Source organism: Vulpes lagopus, chromosome 19, assembly GCF_018345385.1.
Source record: "Vulpes lagopus strain Blue_001 chromosome 19, ASM1834538v1, whole genome shotgun sequence".
Lineage (NCBI taxonomy): Eukaryota > Metazoa > Chordata > Mammalia > Carnivora > Canidae > Vulpes > Vulpes lagopus.
In genome coordinates this window covers 10,972,826-10,996,799 of record NC_054842.1, presented here as the reverse complement: position 1 = coordinate 10,996,799, position 23,974 = coordinate 10,972,826, and the positions used below count along the sequence as shown (strand labels likewise).

The 23,974-nt window shown below is 38.0% G+C and overlaps 1 protein-coding gene across 1 annotated transcript in view; it reads left to right on the top strand.

Annotated features, from left to right (window-relative positions):
• ULK4 (unc-51 like kinase 4) overlaps positions 1-23,974 on the top strand; it is a 595,478-nt gene that overhangs the window by 464,001 nt on the left and 107,503 nt on the right. Inside the window, exon 35 of the mRNA XM_041734654.1 lies at positions 9,113-9,298. Coding sequence (XP_041590588.1) covers positions 9,113-9,298 — 186 coding nt within the window. The remainder of the gene's footprint in view (positions 1-9,112; positions 9,299-23,974) is intronic.

Here is a 23,974-nt window from a genome sequence, read left to right as displayed (position 1 = left end):
CTGTCTTTTCTCTGATACTTTGTCCCGTGAGCTCTAGCTGCTTTGGATTTCTGAAACTTTTAATTTATAATGTCTCTTTAATTTAGGAATGTGCTACAAGAGTAGAACTCACCTCACTTGCTTTCCATCCTTTAGGCATCATTGTCCTGCTTTGCCTAATATCCAGTGTCTTAAAAACCATTTTTCTGTGTTTTTGTCTGCTGGTTTGTTATTTGTAGACAATTGGCTATATACTTCCCCTGTTATTCCAGAGAAGATTGGGGGGATTTTTACACCTTTCACAGTCTTTGTTTGGGTGAGGGGCACCAAAAATACCCCACTAACACTATGAGATTTACAATTCTCCAAGAAATAAGCCACTTTGAAAATGTTTCTTATGATAAAGTTTCCAATTATTTTAACAATGAAATAAAATTAACTCAAAAATGAAGAAATATTAAAGTAGATTGAAATAGAAGCCAGAATACCTTTGCCTACCTCTCCAATTACTGACGATCTATAAAAATAGAAGATTAAATATATCTTAAATTTTAGGGAGAACAGAAAGGGAAGCTGTTAATGGAAAAGAAATTTTGTGCGATTACTAGATGATAGAAAGCAGATGGGACTGAAGCAAAATAGTTAAGAAACCTATTACCCAAAAAGCACATAGGAGAAAACTAACCAGAAGGTAGGAACAGATGCAGAAGATCTAAACTGAGAGTGAGGTGAAAAAACTGATAAAGGCCCTGAGGCATTTCCCAGGCTATTTGAAGATTAACATTTAGAACAAGCAGACCAATCAGACGCCTCCCCTCATCCATTTTGCTCTGCTTTTTTCCAGCATAATCAGTCAAGAACTGCACTGTAAAAAGGATGACCTATCTCTCTGATGTGATTTCTACTATAGGGTCAGGACCTAGGAATAAGCATTGTAGAATTTGAGGAAACTAAAAAACAGAGGAAGCCAGCTGAAGAAAGAGATTTATACAAATGAAAACAAAATCCATACCAGCTGCCTATAAAAATTTGCCCTATCTTTCATTCATAAAATAGAAAAGCCAAAGACAACTAGACATTTGGGAGAGCATAAGTGCAAGAAGAGGAAAAACCAAGGTAAATAAGCAGCTTAGCACAAAAGGAATAAAGTTGGTAGGAAGTGTTATGGGTTGAATTGTGTCACCACCAAAACAATATGTTGAAATCCTAACTCCTGGTACCTCAGAATTTTACCTGATTTGGAAATAGTGTTGTTTCCGATGTAATTAGGATGAGGTCATTGTCGAGGACAGTACGTCCCTAATCCATTATGACTGGTGTCTTTATAAGAAGACAACCATGTGAAGACAGACACACAGGAAGAATGCCACATGTTGACAGAGGCAAAGATTGGAATAATGCAGCTACAAGTGAAGGAATGCCAATGATTGCCAGAAGGTAGCAAGAAGCAAGGGTGGAATCTGCTATGGGTGTCAGAGGAAGTGTGGCCTTGCCCTTTGGTTTCAGACTTCTAGCTTCCAGAACTGTCAGACAGCAAATTTCTGTTGTTTGTGCCACCTGTTTGTGGTACGTTGTTATGGTATCCTAGGAAACTACTACTGAGAATTAAAGTTCTCTTACTCCCATAAAATGAATGTTCAAGTAGCCCACAGGAATGTTTAAAAAGAAAAGAGGCAGGGGGACAGAATAACAAGAAACAGAGGAAATATATAGGAGATGAGCAATAAACTTACATATTGCACTTAAACCCTAGCATCTTAATATTTACCTTAAATGTAAATGGTCTAAAAACACCAATTGAAAGACAAAGTTAGCTACAATGGGTAATAAAACATGATCCAACAATATGTTGTCTGTAAAAAACTCACTTCAAGTATAATATGGGCAGCTTGAAAGTAAAAGGTTGAAAAGTATGTACGATGCAAATATTAACTTCAGAAAAGCAGAACTGTCTGTTAATATCAGATAAAGTAGACTTCTGAGCAAGAAAAATTACTAGAGATGGGGGTATTGGATAATGATAAAAAAGGGCAATGCCATTGAGGTGACAATCATTCCAAATGTAGGTATGCCAAACAAGACCTCAAAGTATATGAAGGAAAAAAATGGTAGTGCAAAAAGGATAAATAGATGCACAGTTATAATGGATTTCAAAACTCTACTCTCCAGCAATTGAAAGAGCAATTAGACAGAAAATCATCAAGAATATAGAAAAATTACCCTCCAGTTCCATCCACATCAAAGCAAATGGTGGGTATTTGTCATTTCTAATGGCTGAGTAATATTCCATTGTATACATAAGCCACATCTTCTTTATCCATTCATCTTTCGATGGAAATAAGTCAATCGGAGAAGGACAAACATTATATGGTCTCATTCATTTGGGGAATATAAATAATAGTGAAAGGGAATAAAGGGGAAAGGAGAGAAAATGAGTGGGAAATATCAGGAAGGGAGACAGAACATAAAGACTCCTAACTCTGGGAAATGAACTAGGGGTGGTGGAAGGGGAGGAGGGCGGGGGGTGGGGGGGAATGGGTGACGGGCACTGAGGGGGACACTTGACGGGATGAGCACTGGGTGTTTTTCTGTATGTTGGTAAATTGAACACCAATAAAAATTAATTTATTAAAAAAAAGAAAGAAAGGGAATAGAAGGGGAGAAGAAATAGGTAGGAAATATCAGAAAGGGAGACAGAACATGAAGACTCCTAACTCTGGGAAACGAACTAGGGGTGGTGGAAGGGCGAGGGGGGGGTGACTGGGTGGCGGGCACTGAGGGGGGCACTTGATGGGATGAGCACTGGGTGTTATTCTGTATGTTGGCAAATTGAACACCAATAAAAAATAAATTTATTATTAAAAAAAAGAATATAGAAAAATTGAACAACAAAATTAACAGGATGTATTGACATGTATGGAACACCCTATCCAATAACAACAGAATAGATATTTTTTTCAAGTACCCATGGGACATTCACACATCCTGGGCCATAAAATAAACCTTAACAAATGTAAAATAAAGTATTATGGAAAGGGTTCTCTCACCATAATGAAACCATACTAGAAGTCAGTAAAGACCATAGAAAAATTTCTAACATTTAAAAAGAAAATACCCTTTAAATAATTCATGGGGCAAAAAGAATGTCATGAGGGAAATTTTTTAAATGCATAAAATTAAATGAAAAAGAAAACATATCAAAATATGTAGAATGCAGGGGCGCCTGGGCAGCTCAGTTAGTTAAGCAACTAACTCTTGATTTTTGGCTCAGGTCATGATCTCAGGGTCCTGGGATTGAGCCCCATGTTGGGCTCCATGCTCTGCAGGGAGTCTGTTTGAAGGTTCTCTCTCTTACTGTTCCCCCCCCTTCCCCTGTTCATGCTCACTCTCTCTCTCTGAAATATGTAAATTTTTAAAAACCTATGTAGAATGCAACTGAACTACTACTGAGGAAAATTTATAGTAACAAAATCTTACATTAGAAAAGTAGAAAGATCTTAAATCAATAATCTAAGTTTCCACCTCCAGAAACTAGAAAAAGGCATAACGAACCCAATGCAAGCAAAACGAAGGAAATTATAAGGATAAGACCAGAAATTAGTGAAACTGAAAACGGGAAAACAATACAGAAGAATCAATGAAACAAAAGCCTGATACGCAACAAAACTGAAAAATCTCTAGCAAATTGACAAAGATAAAAATACAAAATTACTAATATAAGGAATGAAGCGGGAAATGTCAATATAGATCTACAATCATTAAAAGGATTATAGCAGAATAGTCTGAATAATTTTATGCTCATAAATTCTGTAACTAGAAGAAATGGACAAATTCCTTAAAAAGTACCAAAACTGGGCAGCCCGGGTGGCTCAGCGGTTTAGCGCCGCCTTCAGCTCAGGTTGTGGTCCCAGGGTCCTGGGATCGAGTCCCACGTCCGGCTTCCTGCATGGAGCCTGCTTCACCCTCTGCCTGTGTCTCTGCCTCTCTCTCTCTCTCTCTGTGTGTATTTATTTATTAATAAATAAAATCTTTAAAAAAAGAACCAAAACTCAGCTAAGATAAACACCTTAATAGTCCTATGGTCATTAAAGAAATTGAATTTATAATCTAAAAGTTTCTGAAAAGATCTCTCCTGACTGCGATGATTTCAGTGGAGAATTCTATCTAACAAACATGTGAAGAGTTTTCAATGCCAGTTTTAAGGAGAGTTTTATGAAGATACTACTACCCTCATGCTAAGCTGCACAAAACAAAACAAAAACAAAAAACTCTGCAGGTAGAGAGCCGATAGACTCGACCGCTCCAGATGAGGCCATGGGAAAGGACCAAGGTCACGCCCTTCTATCACTTCATCTATAAAACTGAGAAACTGAAAAGGAAAAGGCCCAGATATTCGCTAATTTTTGTAATAAGCATTCGCCACTTAAAATAAATTTTTATATTTGCATATTTAAAAAGAACTCTACAAAAACACAACACATAACCTAAACCTACAATATCTTATAAACTTAGATACATTTTCAACAAAATATTAGCAAATTAGATGCACCAATATATAAAAACACAATGACCAAGCAAGATTTATTGCATTTGCAAAGCTTATTCAACGTTCAAAAATAAATGTATTCTACCATATAAACCAGTGAAAGAAATACACATGACCATATCGACAGAAAAGGTGTTTGACAAAATCCAGCACCCATGATCAAAGTTCTCATCAGACTAGAAGTAGAGGGGGAGCTTCCTCAACCTAATAAAGGGCAGCTATGCTAAACCTACAGCTAATATCATACTTAATCATGAAAGACTAAATCCTCTTTTCTATATGATTGAGAACAAAGCAAGGGTGTCAGCTCCCGCTATTTTTATTCACTATACTACTGGAAGTTCTAGTCAGTGCATTAAGGCAAGAAAAGAAATAAAATGCATCCTGTTTGGAAAGGAAGAGCTAAAACTATCCCTGTTTGCATGTGACACAATTGTCTATGTAAAAAACTCAAAGGGTTCTACAAAAACACTCTTAGCATTAATACATGAGTTCAGCAAGACTGTGGGATTTAAGACCACCAAACTAAAATCAGTTGTATTACTACTGTTGGTATCAACATTGAACGTGTGGAAACAAATACTAAAATCACCATTTGTAATTTGTGAAGAAAATTAAGTACTAATATATAAATATAACACAATGTATGTAGGACCTATATATATCCTTGAGATTGCAAAATTGTGAGGAAAGAAATGAAAGAAGACATACCTAAATGGAGAGACAGTGTATGTTCCTGCATTAGAAGACTCAACAGACTAAAAATGTCAATTTTCCCCAGTTCCATTGACAGTTTTAAGGCAATCCCTACTAAAATTCCAATAAAAATTTTAATAAATAGATAAGCTTATTCTAAAATTTATGTAGAAAAATAATAGACCTTAGAATAGCTAGAATAATCTGAAAAAGATGAAGTTGGAAGACACAATCTTCTTGGTATTAACACTTATTTCATAGCTACAGTAACAAGACAGTGCATTGTTGGTGGAGAGAGAGACACCAAGATCAATGGAATGGAATAGAGAACTCAGAAACAGACTCGCACAAACATGCCCAGCTGATTTTTCAATGAAGTTGTGAAAATAATTCAGTGTAGAAACAAATTTTTAAAAATGATTCTGGAGCAATTGTACATTTGGTGGCAAAAATAAATAAATAGAAGACCCTCTACCTAAACCTCATATGTGATACAAAATTAATTTATTTAAATGTGAATTTTAAAACTTTTAGGAAAAAAAATAGAAAATCTTCAGGACCGAAGGCTAGACAGAGTTTTTAGACTTGCACAATCCCTCTGAAATAAAACCACAAATTGGACCTAATCAAAATTAAAATTTTCTTTCTGCAAAAGAATACGGTGGATGGAAAGACAAGCTACAAACTGTGAGAAAAAGTTTGCAAGCCACATATCTGAAAAAGAAGTCATATCTAGAATATTAGAAGAACTTTGAAATATCAAAAATAAAGCCACAAACAATCTAGTTAGCAAAGGACAAAAGACATGAACAGATGAAAAGATATTCACTATCAGTTACCATTAGAGAAATGCAAATTAAAACCACAATGAGTTATCACCACCTGCCTACTAGAGAAGCTAAAATAAAAAATACCAATAACACCAAATGCTGGTAAGGATGCTAAGAAATTGGATCTCTTATACATTGCTTCTAGGAATATAAAATAGTAAAATAGTATAGCCATTCTAGAAAACAATCTGCTAGCTTCTTAAAAAACTAAACACGAGCCTCCCATTCAACCCAGTAATGTACTCTTGGGCATTTATGTCAATGAGAAATGAAAGTTTATGTTCATGTAAAAACTTACACAAATGTTCTCTTAGTGGTTTTACTTGGGATAGCTCCAAATTGGAAATAATTCAAATTTCCTTTGAGGAGCAAGTAGTTAAAATGTGGTACATCTATACCATGGGATACAACTCCGTAATAAAAAGAAATGAACTGTTGATACTCACAAAAACTTGGATGAATCTCAAAGAAATTATGTTGAGTGAAGAAAGCCATATGCACTGGGTGTGCTTTCATTTATGTAACTTACTTGAAATGACAAAATGACGAACAGGTTAGTGGTTGCCAGGGATTAGAATTGGAGAAGGGAGAGAGCTGGCCTTTGCTATGAAAAGAATCTTTATGCTAGAACTGTTCCTTATCTTAAGATAGTGGGTATTACCAAATCTACTTGTGTGATAAAATTGCTAAATTTTAAATTTAATTTTAAATTTAAATTTTAAATAACTAAATATATATATATATATACATACATAGATACAAACACAAATAAAGCAGTAAAATCTGAATAAGGTCAAAGGATTATATCAAAGTTAATTTCCTGGTTGGGCTATTTTACTTTAGTTATAGTTGTTTCCATTGGGGAAAATGGATGAAATATGTATGAGATCTCTCTGTACTGTTTCTTAAAACTACATACGAACCCACAGATATCTCAAAATAAAAGATTAAGTCACATGCAAAAGAATGAAGTTGGACCCCTGCTAACACATTCAAAATTAACTCAAAATGGATCAAAGACCTAAGTGTAAAAGCCAAAACATTCTTAGAAGAAAAAATAAACATAAGAGCTGAAAGTATAAAAACTCTTAGATGCATAAATCTTAGGACATTGGAGGAGGTAATGGTTTCTTAGGTATGATACCAAAATCACAAACAATTAAAAAGTAGATACATTTGGATCCATCAAAATAAAATGTTTTGTACTTCAAAGGATACTATCAAGAAAGTGAAAAGACAACCCACAGATTAGAAAACATTTTTGAAAATCTGCTGAGGGACTTGTTTTTAAAATACATAAAGAACACTTAGTCTCAATCATCAAGTGGCAGATGGCCCATTTTAAAAGTGGGCAAAGGATCTGAATGGACATTTCTCCAAAGAAGATATACAAATGGCCAGTAAGCACATAAAAAGATGCACCACATCATCAGTCATCATGGAAGTATAAATGAAAACCACAGTGAGTTACCACTCTGTATCTACCAGGATGGCTATAATTAAACATACAGATAACAGTAAGTGTTGGTGAGAATGTGGAGAAACTGGAATCCTCCTACACTGCTGATGCTACTGGCAGCTTTGAAAAACAGTCTGATAGTTCCTCAAAAGGTTAAACATAGAGTTATCATATGTTATCATATGACCCAGTAATAATTTCTATACACCCAAGAGAAATGATAACCTACATCTGCACAAAAACTTAGAAATATTCATAACAGTATTGTTCATAATAGCCAAGAAGTGAAAACAACTCAAATGTCCATCAACTGATGAATGGATAAACAAAATGTGGTCTGTCCATGCAACAGGGTCTTCTTAGACAATAAAAATAGAAATGAAATACTGTTACGTGCTATAGCAGGGATGAGTCCTGAAAACATCATGCTAAATAAAAGATCCCAGTCAGAAGGGATCATATTTTGTATGATTTCATGTTTCGGGTAATGAAAAAAATTCTAAAATTGATTGTGGTGGTGGCTGTACAACTCTGAATATATGAAAAGTCCCTGAATTGTACCTGTTAAACGAGTGAAGTGTTTGGCACGGGAATTATATCTCGTGCTCTTCCAAATAAAATAAAACTTTAAAAATGAAAAGGTGAAAATGCTTTGTAGTATGATTATCATTCATATTATACCTTGTAATACATAACAGAAACAGTGTTTTCTGTCCCACCTGTTTAGCCAATAATTTGAACATGGACAAGTTCAGAATGTTCCTTTATATCTTCGAGGAAGTAGATTTTTCCTAAACAAGTCGGGAGTAAGCAACAATGGATAGGCTGTGTTCCTGAAAGCTCAAACTCTCCATTCCTCCAAACTCTCTCTCTCTCTCTCTCTCTCTCTCTCTCTCTCTCACACACACACACACACACACACACATTCTTGTGAATGAACTCACCTATTAGGAAAACATATAAAATACATGCTGGTCCTTTGCTTATTACAGGCTTTTCTTTACTTAGATTCAAGAAAGGACTGAGGGGGATCCCTGGGTGGCTCAGCGGTTTAGTGCCTGCCTTTGGCCCAGGGCGTGATCTTCGAGTCCCCGGATCAAGTCCCACATCAGGCTCCCTGCATGAAGGGTGCTTCTCTCTCTGCCTCTCTCTCTGTGTCTCTCATGAATAAATAAATAAAATCTTAAAAAAAAAAAAAAAAAGACTGAGGAACTTTCTCCTGATTTTGTGCCATTAACCTTGACTTTTTTTTTTTAATTTTATTTATTCATGAGAGACAGAGAGGCAGAGACATAGGCAGTGGTGGGGGGTGGGGAGCAGACTCCCCACTGAGCAGGGAACCCGATATGAGACTCAATCCCAGGACCCCAGGATCATGACCTGAGCCAAAGGCAGATGCTCAGCCATTGAGCCACCCAGGTGCCCCATTGCCTTGAGTTCTTGTATGCATTTTGAAAGAGATTGAAAAAAATATTGAATTACTCAATCTTTACACTCACTTGGACTGACATTCTCTCCATTGAGTCAAATTTTTCTGTGTTTCTTGAGGAATACCAACACAGTCCTCAATGAACTTAAGTAGTCCTTTCTGTTCATTTGCAGCTTCCAAATGAGGATCCTGAAATTTTTGAAGTGTCGTCCAAGTGTTTGTCCATACTGGTTCAGCTGTATGGAGGGGAAAACCCAGACAGTCTGTCTCCTGAAAATGCAGAGAACTTCGCTGATTTACTAACATCTAAGGAGGACCCAAAAGAACAGAAGCTTCTGTTGAAGATTCTCAGAAGAATGGTGAGTCTACACAGGAGCTAGGGTCAGGGTGGGTGGCTTCAGTGGCAGCTGATGGAAGAGAGGACTGATTTTCTTCCACCTGATTTCAGTAAAAGAATCCCTGGTTACCTTTCTCTGCGGTCACCTCTTGATAACGTTTATCACGTTCTGCCTGTTTGTTTATGAGCATAATTTTTTTCTGAACTGTGGGAGAATAAGTTAGAGACATTGTGCCTTTTCACCCCCTGAGGCATCAAAGGTACATTTTCAAACAAAATGGATGTCCTTTTAACCACAGTAATCAAAATCAAGAAATCTAACACTGATACAGTTCTTTTATTGATGTACTATCCGTATTCCCATTCTGGCAGGTGGCCCAATGGTGTCTTTCATAGCCTTTTTATTTTCCCCTCTGGTATCCAATCCAGGATCACATATGTTGTTAGACATGTCTTTAATCTGGAATAGTCCTACTGTCTTTCTTTATCTTGCATGATGTTTTTGAAGAATATAGCTGGGCATTTTGTAGGCTGTCATTCAGTTTGGGTCTGTGTGTTGTCTTCTGACAACTAGATTTATGAAAACTCCAGAAGGGAAACGGTCTTTCTCACTCCATCCCATCCAGAGACTCATGGTGTCTATTTGCGCCTTCGCTGGTGATGTGAATTTTTATCATTGGGATTATTCAATGGCAGTCATTATATTTAATATTGTAGTGGTTGTAGAATGGAGGTTTTCTAGCTTCCATTATTTCCAACTCCCATTTGTTTTGTTTCAAATTTTATAAATATATAGAGCTGACATTTATTTGAAAGTACTTTTGAAAACTGGCTCCTTTTCTTTTTACTGTAAATATTACTCTGCTGGTTTGGGAGCCCATTATACATAGTAGCTGTTGTTGAAATTTATGAAGAAGTGGAGGCTCGATTGATCTGCATCATATTCTGGCTCGTTAGTCTTGTGTTTATCTCTAGATTCAAATATCTTGAGGGGGCCCGTTGGCAGTGGACGCTGGGGATGCTCCAGAGACTTATATTCAAGACTGCTTTTGTGCCAATTTGATAGACAGCTGTAGGGCATGAAAAGCTATATCTACAGGGCAGATTATGGATGACAGATTAGAAGGGAGATAGAGATTTACCTTGAAATGATTTCTTTACATGTTCTGACACATCACATAAAGGGCCAGTTAGATTCTGTTTGTGAAAGAAAAGTGGAATCCAAGTAACTTTGACCTATATATGTGAAAACAGAAGTCATTTCTGATGCTGCTTATCCCTTTTCATTTAATTGAGCGATATAGATGTTATATATACTATATATTAATATCATATATTAATTAAGTATATAACTAAGTATATAATATATAATATACAACCAATACATAACATATATAACATAACATACATATAGCATATATATATAAAACATACAAATTAAAATTTACAATCTTAACTAGTTTTAATTATACAGTTCAACGGTATTGTATGCATTCTAATTTCTGTGTGTAGGGGAGCCTATGTGGCTCAGTAGGTTAAGCATCTGCCTTCGGCTCAGGTCATGACTTTAGAGTCTGGGGATCAAGCCCCACATCAGGCTTCCTGCTCAGCAGGGGAGGCTGCTTCTCCTGCTGCTGCTCACCCTGCTCATGCTCTCTCTTTCTTTCTCAAATAAGTAAATAAATAAATAAATAAATAAATAAAATCTTAAAAATTTTTCTGTCTTTATAAATTTGTCTACCCTTAGTCCCTCATATAAGTAGAAACATACAATATTTGCCCTCTTAGGTCTGGCTTTTTTCACTTCATGTAGTATCTGAGATTCATCCATGTTGTAGCATGTGCCAGAATTTTCCCCCTATTTAAGGCTGAGTAATATTCCACTGTATGTATGTGGAATACATATGATATGTATTATGTGTTATATCACATATCAACATCTTTCCATCTGTTGATGGACATTTGGGTTGTTTCTATGTTTTCTTCTCCATTTATTTTTTTTGTCTTTTTATTATTATCATGATAGATTCATTGAATTTTCCTTTCTTCATTGTCTTGTAACCCACTGCTCTCTATTATATGGCCAGTGGGAACCTGTTCTGGATGTCTGCGGTGCTTTTGACAGGCCTCCATCATTTTTTTAAAGCCCTTCTGTCTTTTTTTTTTTTTTTTTGTAATTACATGTGTACTCTTTTTTAAATTGATGTATAGTTGGACAATGTTAATATTAGTTTCAAGTGTACAGCATAGTGATGATTCAACAGTTCTTTCTATACATTACACAGTGTTCACCACAATGAGTGTAGTTATCTGTCACCTTACAAAGTTATTACAATATTATTGGCTATATCCCCTATGCTGTGCTTTTCATCCCTAAGATGTATTTATTTTATAAATGGAAGTTTGTACCTCTTAATCCACTTCACCTATTTCACCCATACCCTGCCCTGCTTCCCCCTAGCAACCACCAGTTTGTTCTCTATATTTGAGTCTGTTTCTGTTTTTGTGTGTTGTGTGTTGTAGCTTCCACATATAACTAAAATCATGTGGTATTTTTTTTCTCTGATTTATTTTGCTTAACATAGTACTCTCGGGTCCATCCACGCTGTTGCAAAAGGCAAGATTTTGTTCTTTCTATGGTAGAGTATATAAATTTGTATAATACTGCATATATATTCATTGTGTATATATAGTGTATATACACACACAAACACATATGTACAGACACATACATATATACCTCCACATTTTTTTTGTCCATTCATCTATCAGTGAACACTTAGCTTGGTTCCATATCTTGGATATAAACGATGCTGCAATAAACTTAGGGGTGCCTACATCTTTTCAAATTAGTGTTTTTGTTTTCTTTGGTTAAATACCCAGCAGTGGAATTACTGGATCATACGGTATTTCTGATTTTTTTAACGGACTTCTATATTGTTTTCCACAGTGGCTGCACCAGTTGATGTCCACACCAATAGTGCACAAGGGTTCCCTTTTCTCTACCTCCTCACCAAAACTTGTTATGTTTTGTCTTTATGATTTTAGCCATTGTGACAGGTGTGAGATAATATCTCATTGTGGTTTTGACTTGGATTTCCCTGATGATGAGTGATGTTAAGCATCTTTTCATGTACCTGTTGGCCATCTTTATGACTTTTTTGGAAAAGTATCTGTTTGAGTCCTTTGCTCATTTTAAAATTGTTTTTTTTTTATGTTGAGTTATGTGAGGTCTTTATATATTTGGAATATTAGCCTCTTTTTTAAAAAAAAAAAGATTTTATTTATTTATTAATGAGAGACACAGAGAGGCAGAGACATAAGCAGAGGGAGAAGCAGGCTCTCTGTAGGGAGCCTGATGTGGGACTCCATCCCAGGACCCTGGGATCACTACATAAGCCAAAGGCAGATGGTCAACCACTGAGCCACCCAGGTGCCCTGGGGTATTAACCTCTTATTGAATGTATAACTTGCAAATATCTTCTTTCATTTAATAGATTGCCTTTTTGTTTTGTTGATGGCTTCCTGTGCAAAAGCTTTTTAGTTTGATGCAATTCTAATCGTTTATCTTTGCTTTTGCTTCCCTTGCCTCAGGAGATATATCTAGAGAAATGATGCCAGAGACATTATTGCCTGTGTTCTCTTCTAGGATTTTTATGACTTTAGGTCTCACATTTAGGTCTTTAATCCATTTTGAATTTATTCCTGTGTGTGGTATAAGAAAGTGGTCCAGTTTCATTCTTATACATGTAGCTGTCCAGTGTTCCCAGCACTCTTTATTGAAGAGACTGACTTTTCCTCATCATGTATTCTTGCCTCCTTTGTTGTAGATTAACTGAACATGTAGGTGTGGGTTTATTTCTGGGCTATTGAGCACTTTCCATCTTAACATGATATTCCAGGTTCATTTTCTACCTGTTTTCTGCAGCAGCCCTGGAGTTAGCCATTTCTCCAAGGAACCATGAAGCCTCTTCCTGGAGTTTTCTTGCTTTTCATTTAGAAAGCAAGATAAAAAAATGTACCATGTTGAAATTATGATGACTGCTTAACAAGAAAAACAGCCTAGGGGGATCCCTGGGTGGCTCAGTGGTTTAGCTCCTGCCTTTGGCCCAGGGTGCAATCCTGGTGTCCCTGGATTGAGTCCCACATCGGGCTCCAGGCATGGAGCCTGCTTCTCCCTCCTCCTGTGTCTCTGCCTCTCTCTCTCTCTCTCTCTGTCTATCATAAATAAATAAATAAATCTTTAAAAAAAAAAAAAAAACATCCTGGACAGTCCAAGACTTATATACCCAGTTTTACTGTCTCATAGAGAAAAGCCCTTCCAGTCACCGTCACCCTGATGTCTCTGATTTAGCTATGCAGGAATGCCCATCATTTTTGCAGACCAGCCATCTATGATGTCTGTTTTAAAATCTTAAGCTTTCTAAATTACTCTGGGTCAGTCAGCAGTGGGTTCAAGTTGTGTAAAACACAGTTGGAGATTCTGGGGCCCATTCAACTCAGCTGAGGCCTGGAACTTGCCTATCCTGAAACTCAGTTCTATTCATACTTTATACTGAGTTCAGTACATTCAGAGATAAATGGCAGCAGATTACTCAGAATCGTATAAGGCCAGCACCTACTCTGAGACCAATTTAATCCTTTGTCCTATCTATCCCACTGCTTCCTGTCCTTATCTCTGTGGCAGCCATTTTTCTAACTGTTGGCTTACTTCCTGTTCTCATCTGCATATTACCAGGGCAGTGATGTGGTCTCCTTCACCACTGTATCTTCATCATGTTACAGTGTCTGGCCCCTAAAAAGTAGTTAGCAGATGTTTATAACTCTGTGCTAGTCCCTGTGTTGAGGACTTTTGGTACATTGTCTTGTTTAATGGCAGCTCTAGAGGTCAGTCCCAGGGATCATTCCCATTTTACAGGTTCAAAACTAAAATTCAAAGAAGTCAAGTAATGTCCCCAAGGCCACCAAGTAGGAGATGGTAGAGCTGGTATCAGTCCAAGTTAGATTGCCCCTTTCTTGTGCTCTTTCCAAGCAGCTGGCTGCCTTGCAGCTGCTCTGCCCATTACTGACATGGACTGGGTAGGCATTCATTCATCAAGCTGACTTGATCAAATTTTGATCTAGAAAGCACTTGGGATATGTATTCTTTCATTCATGTAAAAATGTTTAGTAGAATTATTCCTATGTGCAATCATGGCACCAAGGATACTAAGATAGTAAAATATGATCTTCCTGTTCCCTGTTCTCAAGGGCCTTTTACTAGAGAAGTAGAAAAACACCCAGTGTCATTACAAAACAGTGCAATCAGTGCTACAGTGGAAGGACCAACAAAGTTCCACAGGAACAATCCCTTTAGGGATGAAGTTGGCAAGGTCGTCCACAGGTTGGAAGGAGGAAACACATCCTGAGCAAATGGTCTGAAATTTAGGGAGCTAGAGTGGGAGACACAAGAAAAGGGCCAGGACACAGCAACTTCTGGCAGGACACATCTATGAAGGCAAGGGAAACAAAAGCAAAAATGAACTTTTGGGACTTAAGATAAAAAGCTTCTGCACAGCAAAGGAAACAGTCAACAAAACTAAAAGACAACCTACAGAATGGGAGAAGATACTTGCAAATGACATATCAGATAAAGGGCTAGTATCCAAGATCTATAAAGAACTTATCAAACTCAACACACCCAAGAAACAAACAATCCAGTCATGAAATGAGCAGAAGACATGAACAAACATTCCTCCAAAGACCTACACATGGCCAAGAAGCACATGAGAAAATGCTCCGCATCACTTGCCATCAGAGAAATACAAATCAAAACCACAATGAGATACCACCTCACACCAGTGAGAATGGGGAAAATTAACAAGACAGGAAACAACAGATGTTGGTGAGAATGTGGAGAAAGGGGAACCCTTCCGCACTGTTGATGGGAATGTAAGCTGGTGCACCACTCTGGAAAAGAGTATGGCCGTTCCTCAAGAAGTTAAAAATAGAGCTACCTTATGACCTAGCAATTGCATTGCTGGTTGTTTACCCCAAAGATACAGATGTAATGAAATGTCAGGACACCTGTACCCCAATGTTCATAGCAGCAGTGTCCATAATGGCCAAACTGTGGAAGGAGCCACTATGTCCTTTGACAGATGAATGGATAAAGAAGGTGGTATATATATATATACACACACACATACATACAGTGGAATACTATTCAGCCATCAGAAAAGATGAATACCTACCATTTACTTCAATATTGATGGAGCTGGAGGGTAGTATGCTGAGTGAAATAAGTCAATTGGAGAAAGACAATTATCATATGATTTCACTCACATGTGGAATACAAGAAGTAGTAAAAGGGACTGAAAGGGAAAATAGGGAAGTTAGTGAGAAATTAGGAAGACAAACCATGAGAGATTCCTAACTCTGGGAAACAGAGGGTTGCGGAAGGGGAAGAGTGGGGGTGGGGGATAAGGTCACTGGGTGATGGGCATTAAGGAGGGCTCATGATGAGATGAGCGCTGAGTGTTATACAATATGTTGGCAAATTGAATTTAAACAAAATATATCACAAAAAAAGAGAAAGAAAGAAAGAAAGAAAGAAAGAAAGAAAGAAAGAAAGAAAGAAAGAAAGAAAGAAAGAAAGAAAAGAAAAGAAAAGAAAAGAAAAGAAAAGAAAAGAAAAGAAAGAAAAGGGTCAGGAAAGACCAGACAGTTCCAGTAGCAATTTTAGTAGCACTTAGAGTTTGGACACTATTTTTTTTTTCTATTTTTCTAGAATTAGGAAATTCTGGCCTCTGAACCAAAAGGGCAGTGGCAGCATCTAATTGAATTCCAATTGTCTGTTCTAGGAAATAAAGCTTTCTCATAGTAGTTGGCAGGGAATGGGTATTTAATAGGTATCCAATGAGCTGAGTAAGAAATGCCTATAAAATCTCTGCTTTCATCATTGGCAGTTGTTCATTTTTGCTGTTCACTGTATTATGAGCTCATTTTAGTGTCTTACAGATGCATAGGTCACACTGAGAGGGACGTCATAAGGCATTTAGTTAGCCCACAGTCTCCTCCACAATATCCCTGCCAAGCTTCTGAGGAGTGGATAAGACTGGATAGGCAGATGTGTACATGACAGGAACTTGAAAGATAAAAGAAAGTAAGTAAAGATTTCCTGTGGCTTTCAGGAGGCCAGCTTCGCAGGCTCACCTCACCTCACCGGACTAAAGGAACCAGATATGTTAGAGAAGCAGGGACCATTCTAGATTTATTACCTGGTGTCAGTAATTGGATGGAGGAAGCCTGATAGGTGGAGCCTCCTGATTGTAAGGAGTTAAGAAGGAAAAGACAGGCTCCTGAAGATTTTCCTCAAAGGATATTCACCCAAATGCACACTCCCTCCAGGAGCACTTCTCAAAAAGAAGAGTCTTTTTACATCCTGATAGGGGAGTAACTTTCTTTCCCTAAGCCAATTGAGCTTGCTGGTTTCATCCAGAGAGGGTAACATCAAAATACGTGTGGCCCCATAGTTTACAAGGCCGGATAATAGCACATCAGTAACAGGTAAACCACGGTCATCAGAGAGCTATCTTTGAGCATAATACAACAGATTCCCCCCAGTGTGTCACACAAAAGGCCTGTATTCTTGAAATATCTGTTATAGTCCCAAGCTTATGACAATTACTTTCTAAAATCACAATTTTCAATAACTGATTCAAGATACAGAATGTTTAATTTGTGCTAATGGAGTTGGGATATGTTCTGCCCCTAGGGTGCCCTTCCTTATTTAGTCTGTATTTAGAACCTCCAGAAAATGTTGAATAAACCTAAGAATTTAATTATCTATTGTAATTTACCAGAAAGTTGGGAGGTTTTATAATTATACTTTGTGTTCTAGCTTTAAAAATGCGATAGAACTTTGCAAGGTGCTCCCATGTTTACCTATCCCTTAAACTTGATATCAGTGGCAGTTTTCCCAGGGTAATGATTATAGATTAGCTACTCATCACTTAATTAAAGCTAGCTTATTTCGACACTCAAAATATCGACTACACATAAACCGCCACAGACTTGTTCTGTAAAACTGGCTTAAACATAGACTATTGACTACTTTATGAAAGCAGAGAAGTGCTCCGTGGGAGGGTGATTGTGAAATGCTTGATGTGTCTAACACCTGTCAGCTGCCCACCTGTCTACTTGGGCAGCAGAGGTGGCAGGAGTGCAATTCGGGATTGCTCTCTGAAGAGGGTTAGTATTAAAGATTACTACAGGTATCTATCTTTTGGAGCCCTTTTACCCTATGGCTTTCAGAAAATCTCCCTGTGCTTACAATCATTTTCCTTCCAAATTCTCATGTATGTCCCCTGGTCCTTTCATTCCAGCATGGGAAGAGAGCTGCTCTGTTGCTAAAAATCAGTGTGACAGCACTTCTTCACACAGAGTCTTTAAAGCTTTGAGGACACCACATGAGGAAACTAGAAATTCTGCAGCCATCCTTTGTTTTAGGATGAGCTATAGATTTAGGATCAGAAAGGATCTCATTTCTATTAGAAAGGTAAAGAAATGTTTCTTGAGGTATAACAAAAAGGAAAAATGATTCCTATCTCCCTCCTAGCTTATTTTTCTTGCAGTAAGACCTTCTGTTCTTGCTTTATTCTTTTATTACTATTTTTTGTTTTATTTTCTTGAAGGGAAAAAAAAAAGGAAGATTGTGAAGCCAATGAAATTTCTAAGAGAAACACTGTGTAAATGAGTAAAAAGTAAATGTAATAAATTTTTGTGAAATCTGGCCACTTAGAAAATTCTTCTGAAAATCTGAGGGATGCTTTTATGGGTTTGCAAGGGAGATCTTTCCCTGAATGCATACACATCCATTTGTAGTTAGGCTGGACAAGCATTCTCCACCAATGATTGCCATAGGGTCGCAAGATAATTAGGAACTCGGAATGACTGAATTGTCTCTTTCCAACAGAGAAAAAGCAATATCTTGCCTAGAATTTGTACTTAATTCCCCGAGGAAGTATTCCTGAGCTTTGGAGCAAGACAGACTCAGAAAGCAAAAGGCCAGTGGCATAGAGTGCTTGATAGCCAATCCCTCTCGGGATGGAGACTTCTATCTTGCTGAGAAACAATTGTCCCTCTCAAGAGCCTGAGGGAGCATGCAGCTCTTTGCCAGAGATTTCTTCAGGATGTGCATGTAACAGAAAGCTTCCTTGAAATCCACTTTGAACATGTCTCATCCTCCCTCACATTTCCTTCATCTTCCCCCTACATGTACCCGCTCTCTCCTTTCCTTCCCACGTGGAGGCTCCTTGGGACGAGGCTGGTCACCTTCCTGGCCTCTCGTGCAATCTGTTTGTGTCCCCCGGGCAGCAAAATTGTCTTTCTGTTTTGACTTTTCCTCAAGAGGTTCATCTTCCCTGCCCACTTCCTCAAATTCTTCTGGGAAAAAAAAATTTTTCTCTACTTTCTCTAAAGAGATTGCCATTTGCCATACTTTTACCCACCGTGTTATCACAAAAGTTTCAAAACCACAGAAAAGTTGAAAGAACAGTAGAAAGGACACCAGTGTTATCAAGAATTGTTATCAGAATTGTTACCATTTTACTGTATTCTCTATTTCTATGTGTCTGTGTTTTCTGAATTATGTGAATGTTGAAGCATCATGACATTTGGCCCCTAACTACAACATTATCACACCTAAGAAAATAATAGTTTCATAATATAGGTAATCTCCAGTTCACATTTGATTTTCCTAGTTGTAAAGAAATGTCTTTCGTAGCTTGCTTTCTTTCTTTCTTTCTTTCTTTCTTTCTTTCTTTCTTTCTTTCTTTCTTTTTTTTTTTTAAGAACCATATGATAGTTGGAGCACTGGTGTGGCTCAGTAAGTTGAATGTCTGACTCTTGATTTCAGCTCAGGTCATGATCTCAGGGTCATGAGATCAAGCCCCATGTTGGGCTCCAACTTCAACAGGGAGTCTGCTTGAGGATTCTTTCTCTTCCTCTGCCCCTCCCTCTCTCTCTCTCTCTCAAATAAATAAATCTTTAAAAAGAACCATATTCTAGTCAAGGCTTACATACTGAATTTAATTGTTGCTTTCTTTTTCTCTTTCATTCTCTCTCTCTTTCTCTAAGTAACCCCTACCCCTAATGTGGGGCTCAAACAATACAACCCCTCATTCTCTTCCAGTGAGCCAGTCAGCCTTCCCTTCCTCTCTTTTAATCTAGAAGAGTTTTTTGCTTTTTGTTTTTTTCCCCTAGGAAAATGACTTTTTGAAGAGCCTGAGTCAGTTGACTGGTAGAATGTTCAATATTTTAGAATGTATGATTGTTTCTTTATGACATTTTTGGTTAGAATATCTCACTGGCAATGATCCCTCATGTTGTATCCCATAGGAAGCATATGATGCCGGCTGCCCCACCTGTGGGCTCAGTTTGATTGCTTATTCAAGGGCCTGTGTGCTACATCTCTCCATCTTGCAGATATGTTTCCTGTTGCAATTGTAAAGCAATCCTTGGAGAGATACTTTGGCACTGTGTGAATATCTGTATTCCTCACAATTTTTTAAACCAAAGGGTAAAAACTATATAAATGGGATGATGTTCATGGACCAAACAAATAGGTTATTTGTAAGCATGAGAGAAGGAACTTTTGAAGTGTGGAAAGGACCAACCTGCCCTCCTTGGCAATAGGTAGAACATCTCTCAGAAAGAGGAAAGACCTGCCAGAGATGCTACTGTCTTCCACAAAATTAATTCCCTGAGAACGCACCCAGTGTACATTGTAAATAAGAAGCTAAGAGTCCTTGGAATTGTTTTATGTTCTATAGCATCCTAACAACCAGGGAGGAAAAAGAAACAAAAAAGAAGCAGCTTACTCGGAAGGATCCTTTATTAATTCAATCCTTGAATATTCCCATTTATAGGGATTTATTATCTGGTTCAAATTATAGTAATTATGCCTAATTCTGGAGTTTTCCTGATTTTTAGTGATCATTCTGACCATCATCAGCCCCACTGTGCAGCTGTTGTTATGCAGAACACCACAGACTCTCTTGGTTATGTGGGATTTCCTTAATGACATGCTTTTAACAAAACCATGTCAAAATAATGAGCATTCAAAGTATGTTAAGTATTAGGATGAACGTGTTTGAAAAATACTTCCTTGTGGATGTGAACAGCAAAGAAAATTGTTCTAAGCATCCTTCCCATGTGAACACCTACATTAAATATTTCTAATATTTTTATTTTAAAAATTATCTTACATATAATTTCCTTTTATATAATCTACATTAATTTTAAGTGAATTCCACCAGTTGAAGGAAACAATAGTTAATATCTATATTATGTTCATAAGAATGTTTCTTTCCTAAAAAAGATTGTTTTCAAGTAGATACACTGTATGTAATGAGGAACGAGAATTTGGTTTCAGATTTTCAGTTTTTAAAGAATCATGGAAAAAGCTAAAGATAAAATAAATGATTTTCAATTGATATTTAAATATCTGAGAGAGTATTTTATTTATTTTAATATATTTTATTTAATTTTATTTATTTACTTTGGAGAGAAGGAGGAAGGGATAAAGAGAGAGGGAGAGAGAGAATCTCAAGGAGGTTCCATGCACAGCACAGAGCCCAAGACAGGGCTTAATATCACAACCCTGAGATCATGACCTGAGCTGAAATCAAGGTCAACTGAGCCACCTAGTTGATCCTGAGTGAATATTTTAAATTGTAGTTTTTAGATAACTTGAATTTAAAAGTATAATATGACCTCTTCTTGGGAGTGGTGGTGATAAGTAATTGATCAACAGAAGTACTTGACCAAATTTAGGCATATGGTTTTGTAACATAGGAGTTCCTTTTTGTTCCAGAACAGTGATACTGAAAAATAACCACTTGGTGTGAATTCACATAAACTAGCCACCTAACAATTGTAAATAATGTTAGGATATATTTTGGGACTTGATCTCAAAAAAAAAAAAATTCTGAAATTTATTAAAGTGAGTTGATTTTGTCTTTTAACAAATTATAAAGGCATTCTCTTTTAAAAAAATATTAGAGAGAGATGAAAGAGCACAAGCAGGGGGAGCAGCAGAGGGAGAGGGAGAAGCAGGCTGCCCTCTGAGCAGAAAGCCCGATGTGGAGCCTGATCCCAAGACCCTGGGATTACAACTCAAGCTGAAGGTACACACCCAACCTACTGAGCCATCCAGGTGCCCCTAAAGGCATTCTTATAACGAGTTACTACTTAGTATTTTGTGACACTATGCAGAAAAGGTCTTCACTAAGAGTAGCCACTCAGCAAGTAGTGCCTACTCTGTGGCAGACAGGTTCTAAAGGCTGAGGATACAGTAGTGAACAACACAGACAAAAATCTCTGTTCTACTGAAGCTTTCTGCGAGAATGAAATGATAACTGGGTAGATATAAATATAACTATGTTATATTTTAGTCAGTAAAAGCACTAAGAGGAAAAATATAGCAGGAAAGAAATAAGTAGAGTGGGACATTTGCAACTTGGGATAACATGGCCAGGGAAGGTCTTACTAGGATGATATCTGAGTGAAGAGTAGACATGTAGGATGCAAGGGAGATAATGTAGAGAGGGTGAGGTGGAGGGAGGAAGTCCTTGCAGCCCTGTAAGCCCTTGTAAAGATTGGCCTTTATCCTGAGAGTTTTGAGCAGGAGCCTAAGATTGACCTGGTTACTAGTTCATTGAAGAGGATCGGCGCTAAGAGATGCCAGGAGGTTACTGCAGTCCAGGACATTCCTGATCATGGCTTGCAGTGGTTACATTTTGGACAGATCTTGAAAGGAGAACCAATAGTGTTTGCCAACAGAGCGGATATAGGTCAAGACAAAAAGAATAGTCAAAGATGATTCCAATTTTGGTCTAAGCCAAATCCTAGATGGCCAGAACTCAGGGGGAGCTGGTCTGGGGAGCAGGGGGAGTCGGGAGCTCAGTTTGGGATATGTTACATATGAGCTGCCAGTCAGACAACCAAGTGGGAGTGTCTGGTTGGCTCTTGGATTCGTAGGTCTGGAATTCCAAGTAGGAGAGGTCTGGACTGGAGGGAGGAATGATAGGAGGTGGTGATCAGAATGTGAGATGCTTGCATATGGATTCTGGAGGGCTGCAGTTAATGATAATGACCAGGTCTAGGGTAAAACCATAGAAGTGAGTGTCTGAATTGTGAAGGAATCCAAGATCATTGGATGAAAAGCCAAAGAACTGAGTGATGGTAGAAGAATCCTCTCTGTGGATGTTGATATTGCCAAGCACTGTCATAAGAACAGTGTTGAGGACAAGAGAAGTGAGCTGTAGACCAAGTGATCCTATATTGGCAACAGGGAAAAGTAGCAGATGGCAATCTCTGGGTTATTAGATTTAAAGCTGAGGAAGGCGGAATGGAGGAGGGACAGAGAATTGTCAGCAAGCATCAGTTAGCACCAAGGAGCCACCTCCAGGTCCAGTGGTTCAACAAGTGTGAGTACCTGTAGGAGAGGCAGCATTCTGAGGGAACAGCCCACTTTCAGTTGGAGCAACAAAGTGAAGGGAAAATTCTGGGAAGAGATTGAAGATACAAGAGATTTTGCTGGTGACTATTCAAAGGGCACAGTGCACAAAGTTCAAGAGGGATAAACAGGGAGCCCAAGAAAGGTCTGTACAGAGCCTTTTGGGAATGACAATCCATGGGAAGAGGGAGACTTGGCTTTGCATAATGACCAGTGTAAACTAGGATGAAGTGCCTGAGGAGATTGTTCCCAACTGTTCTGGGCAGACAGGATGGGTGAGGTGTGAGGGAGAGCCTGCAGAATTCAGGGACTCCTGGCTTCAGCCAGGGCAGAGGTGACCCCACCCAGAGTGATCATGTTCCCATGAGAGACAGCAGAGGGCGGGTCTTGCTCTGAGCCTGCCAAGGCAGCCTGTAGCCTGGCCCTTCCACTCCATCACATGGGACTCTACCAGTGATTCTAGACTTTTTTGTGTGTCGTCTTTCACATTATCACAACTGAATGATAGCCTGCGCATTTAACCTTCTTAGCACCATCTTAGAATGTTTTTTTTTGCCAGACTATTTATTATTTTTTATTTTTATTTTATTTATTTATTTATTTATTTATTTTTATAAATTTATTTTTTATTGGTGTTCAATATGCCAACATATAACACCCAGCGCTCATCCCATCAAGTGCCCCCCTCAGTGCCCATCACCCAGTCATCCCTACCCCCCTGCCCACCTCCCTTTCCACCACCCCTTGTTCGTTTCCCAGAGTTAGGAGTCTCTCATGTTCTGTCTCCCTTTCTGATATTTCCCACTCTCATGTTCTGTCTCCCTTTCTGATATTTCCCACTCATTTTTTCTCCTTCCCCCCCTATTCCCTTTCACTATTTTTTATATTCCCCAAATGAATGAGACCATATGAGATACCACCTCACACTGGTGAGAATGGGGAAAATTAACAAGGCAGGAAACCACAAATGTTGGAGAGGATGTGGAGAAGGGGAACCCTCTTGCACTGTTGGTGGGAATGTGAACTGGTGCAGCCACTCTGGAAAACTGTGTGGAGGTTCCTCAAAGAGTTAAAAATAGATCTGCCCTACGACCCAGCAATTGCACTGCTGGAGATTTAATACCCCAAAGATACAGATGCAGTGAAACGCTGGGACACCTGCACCCCAATGTTTCTAGCAGCAATGTCCACAATAGC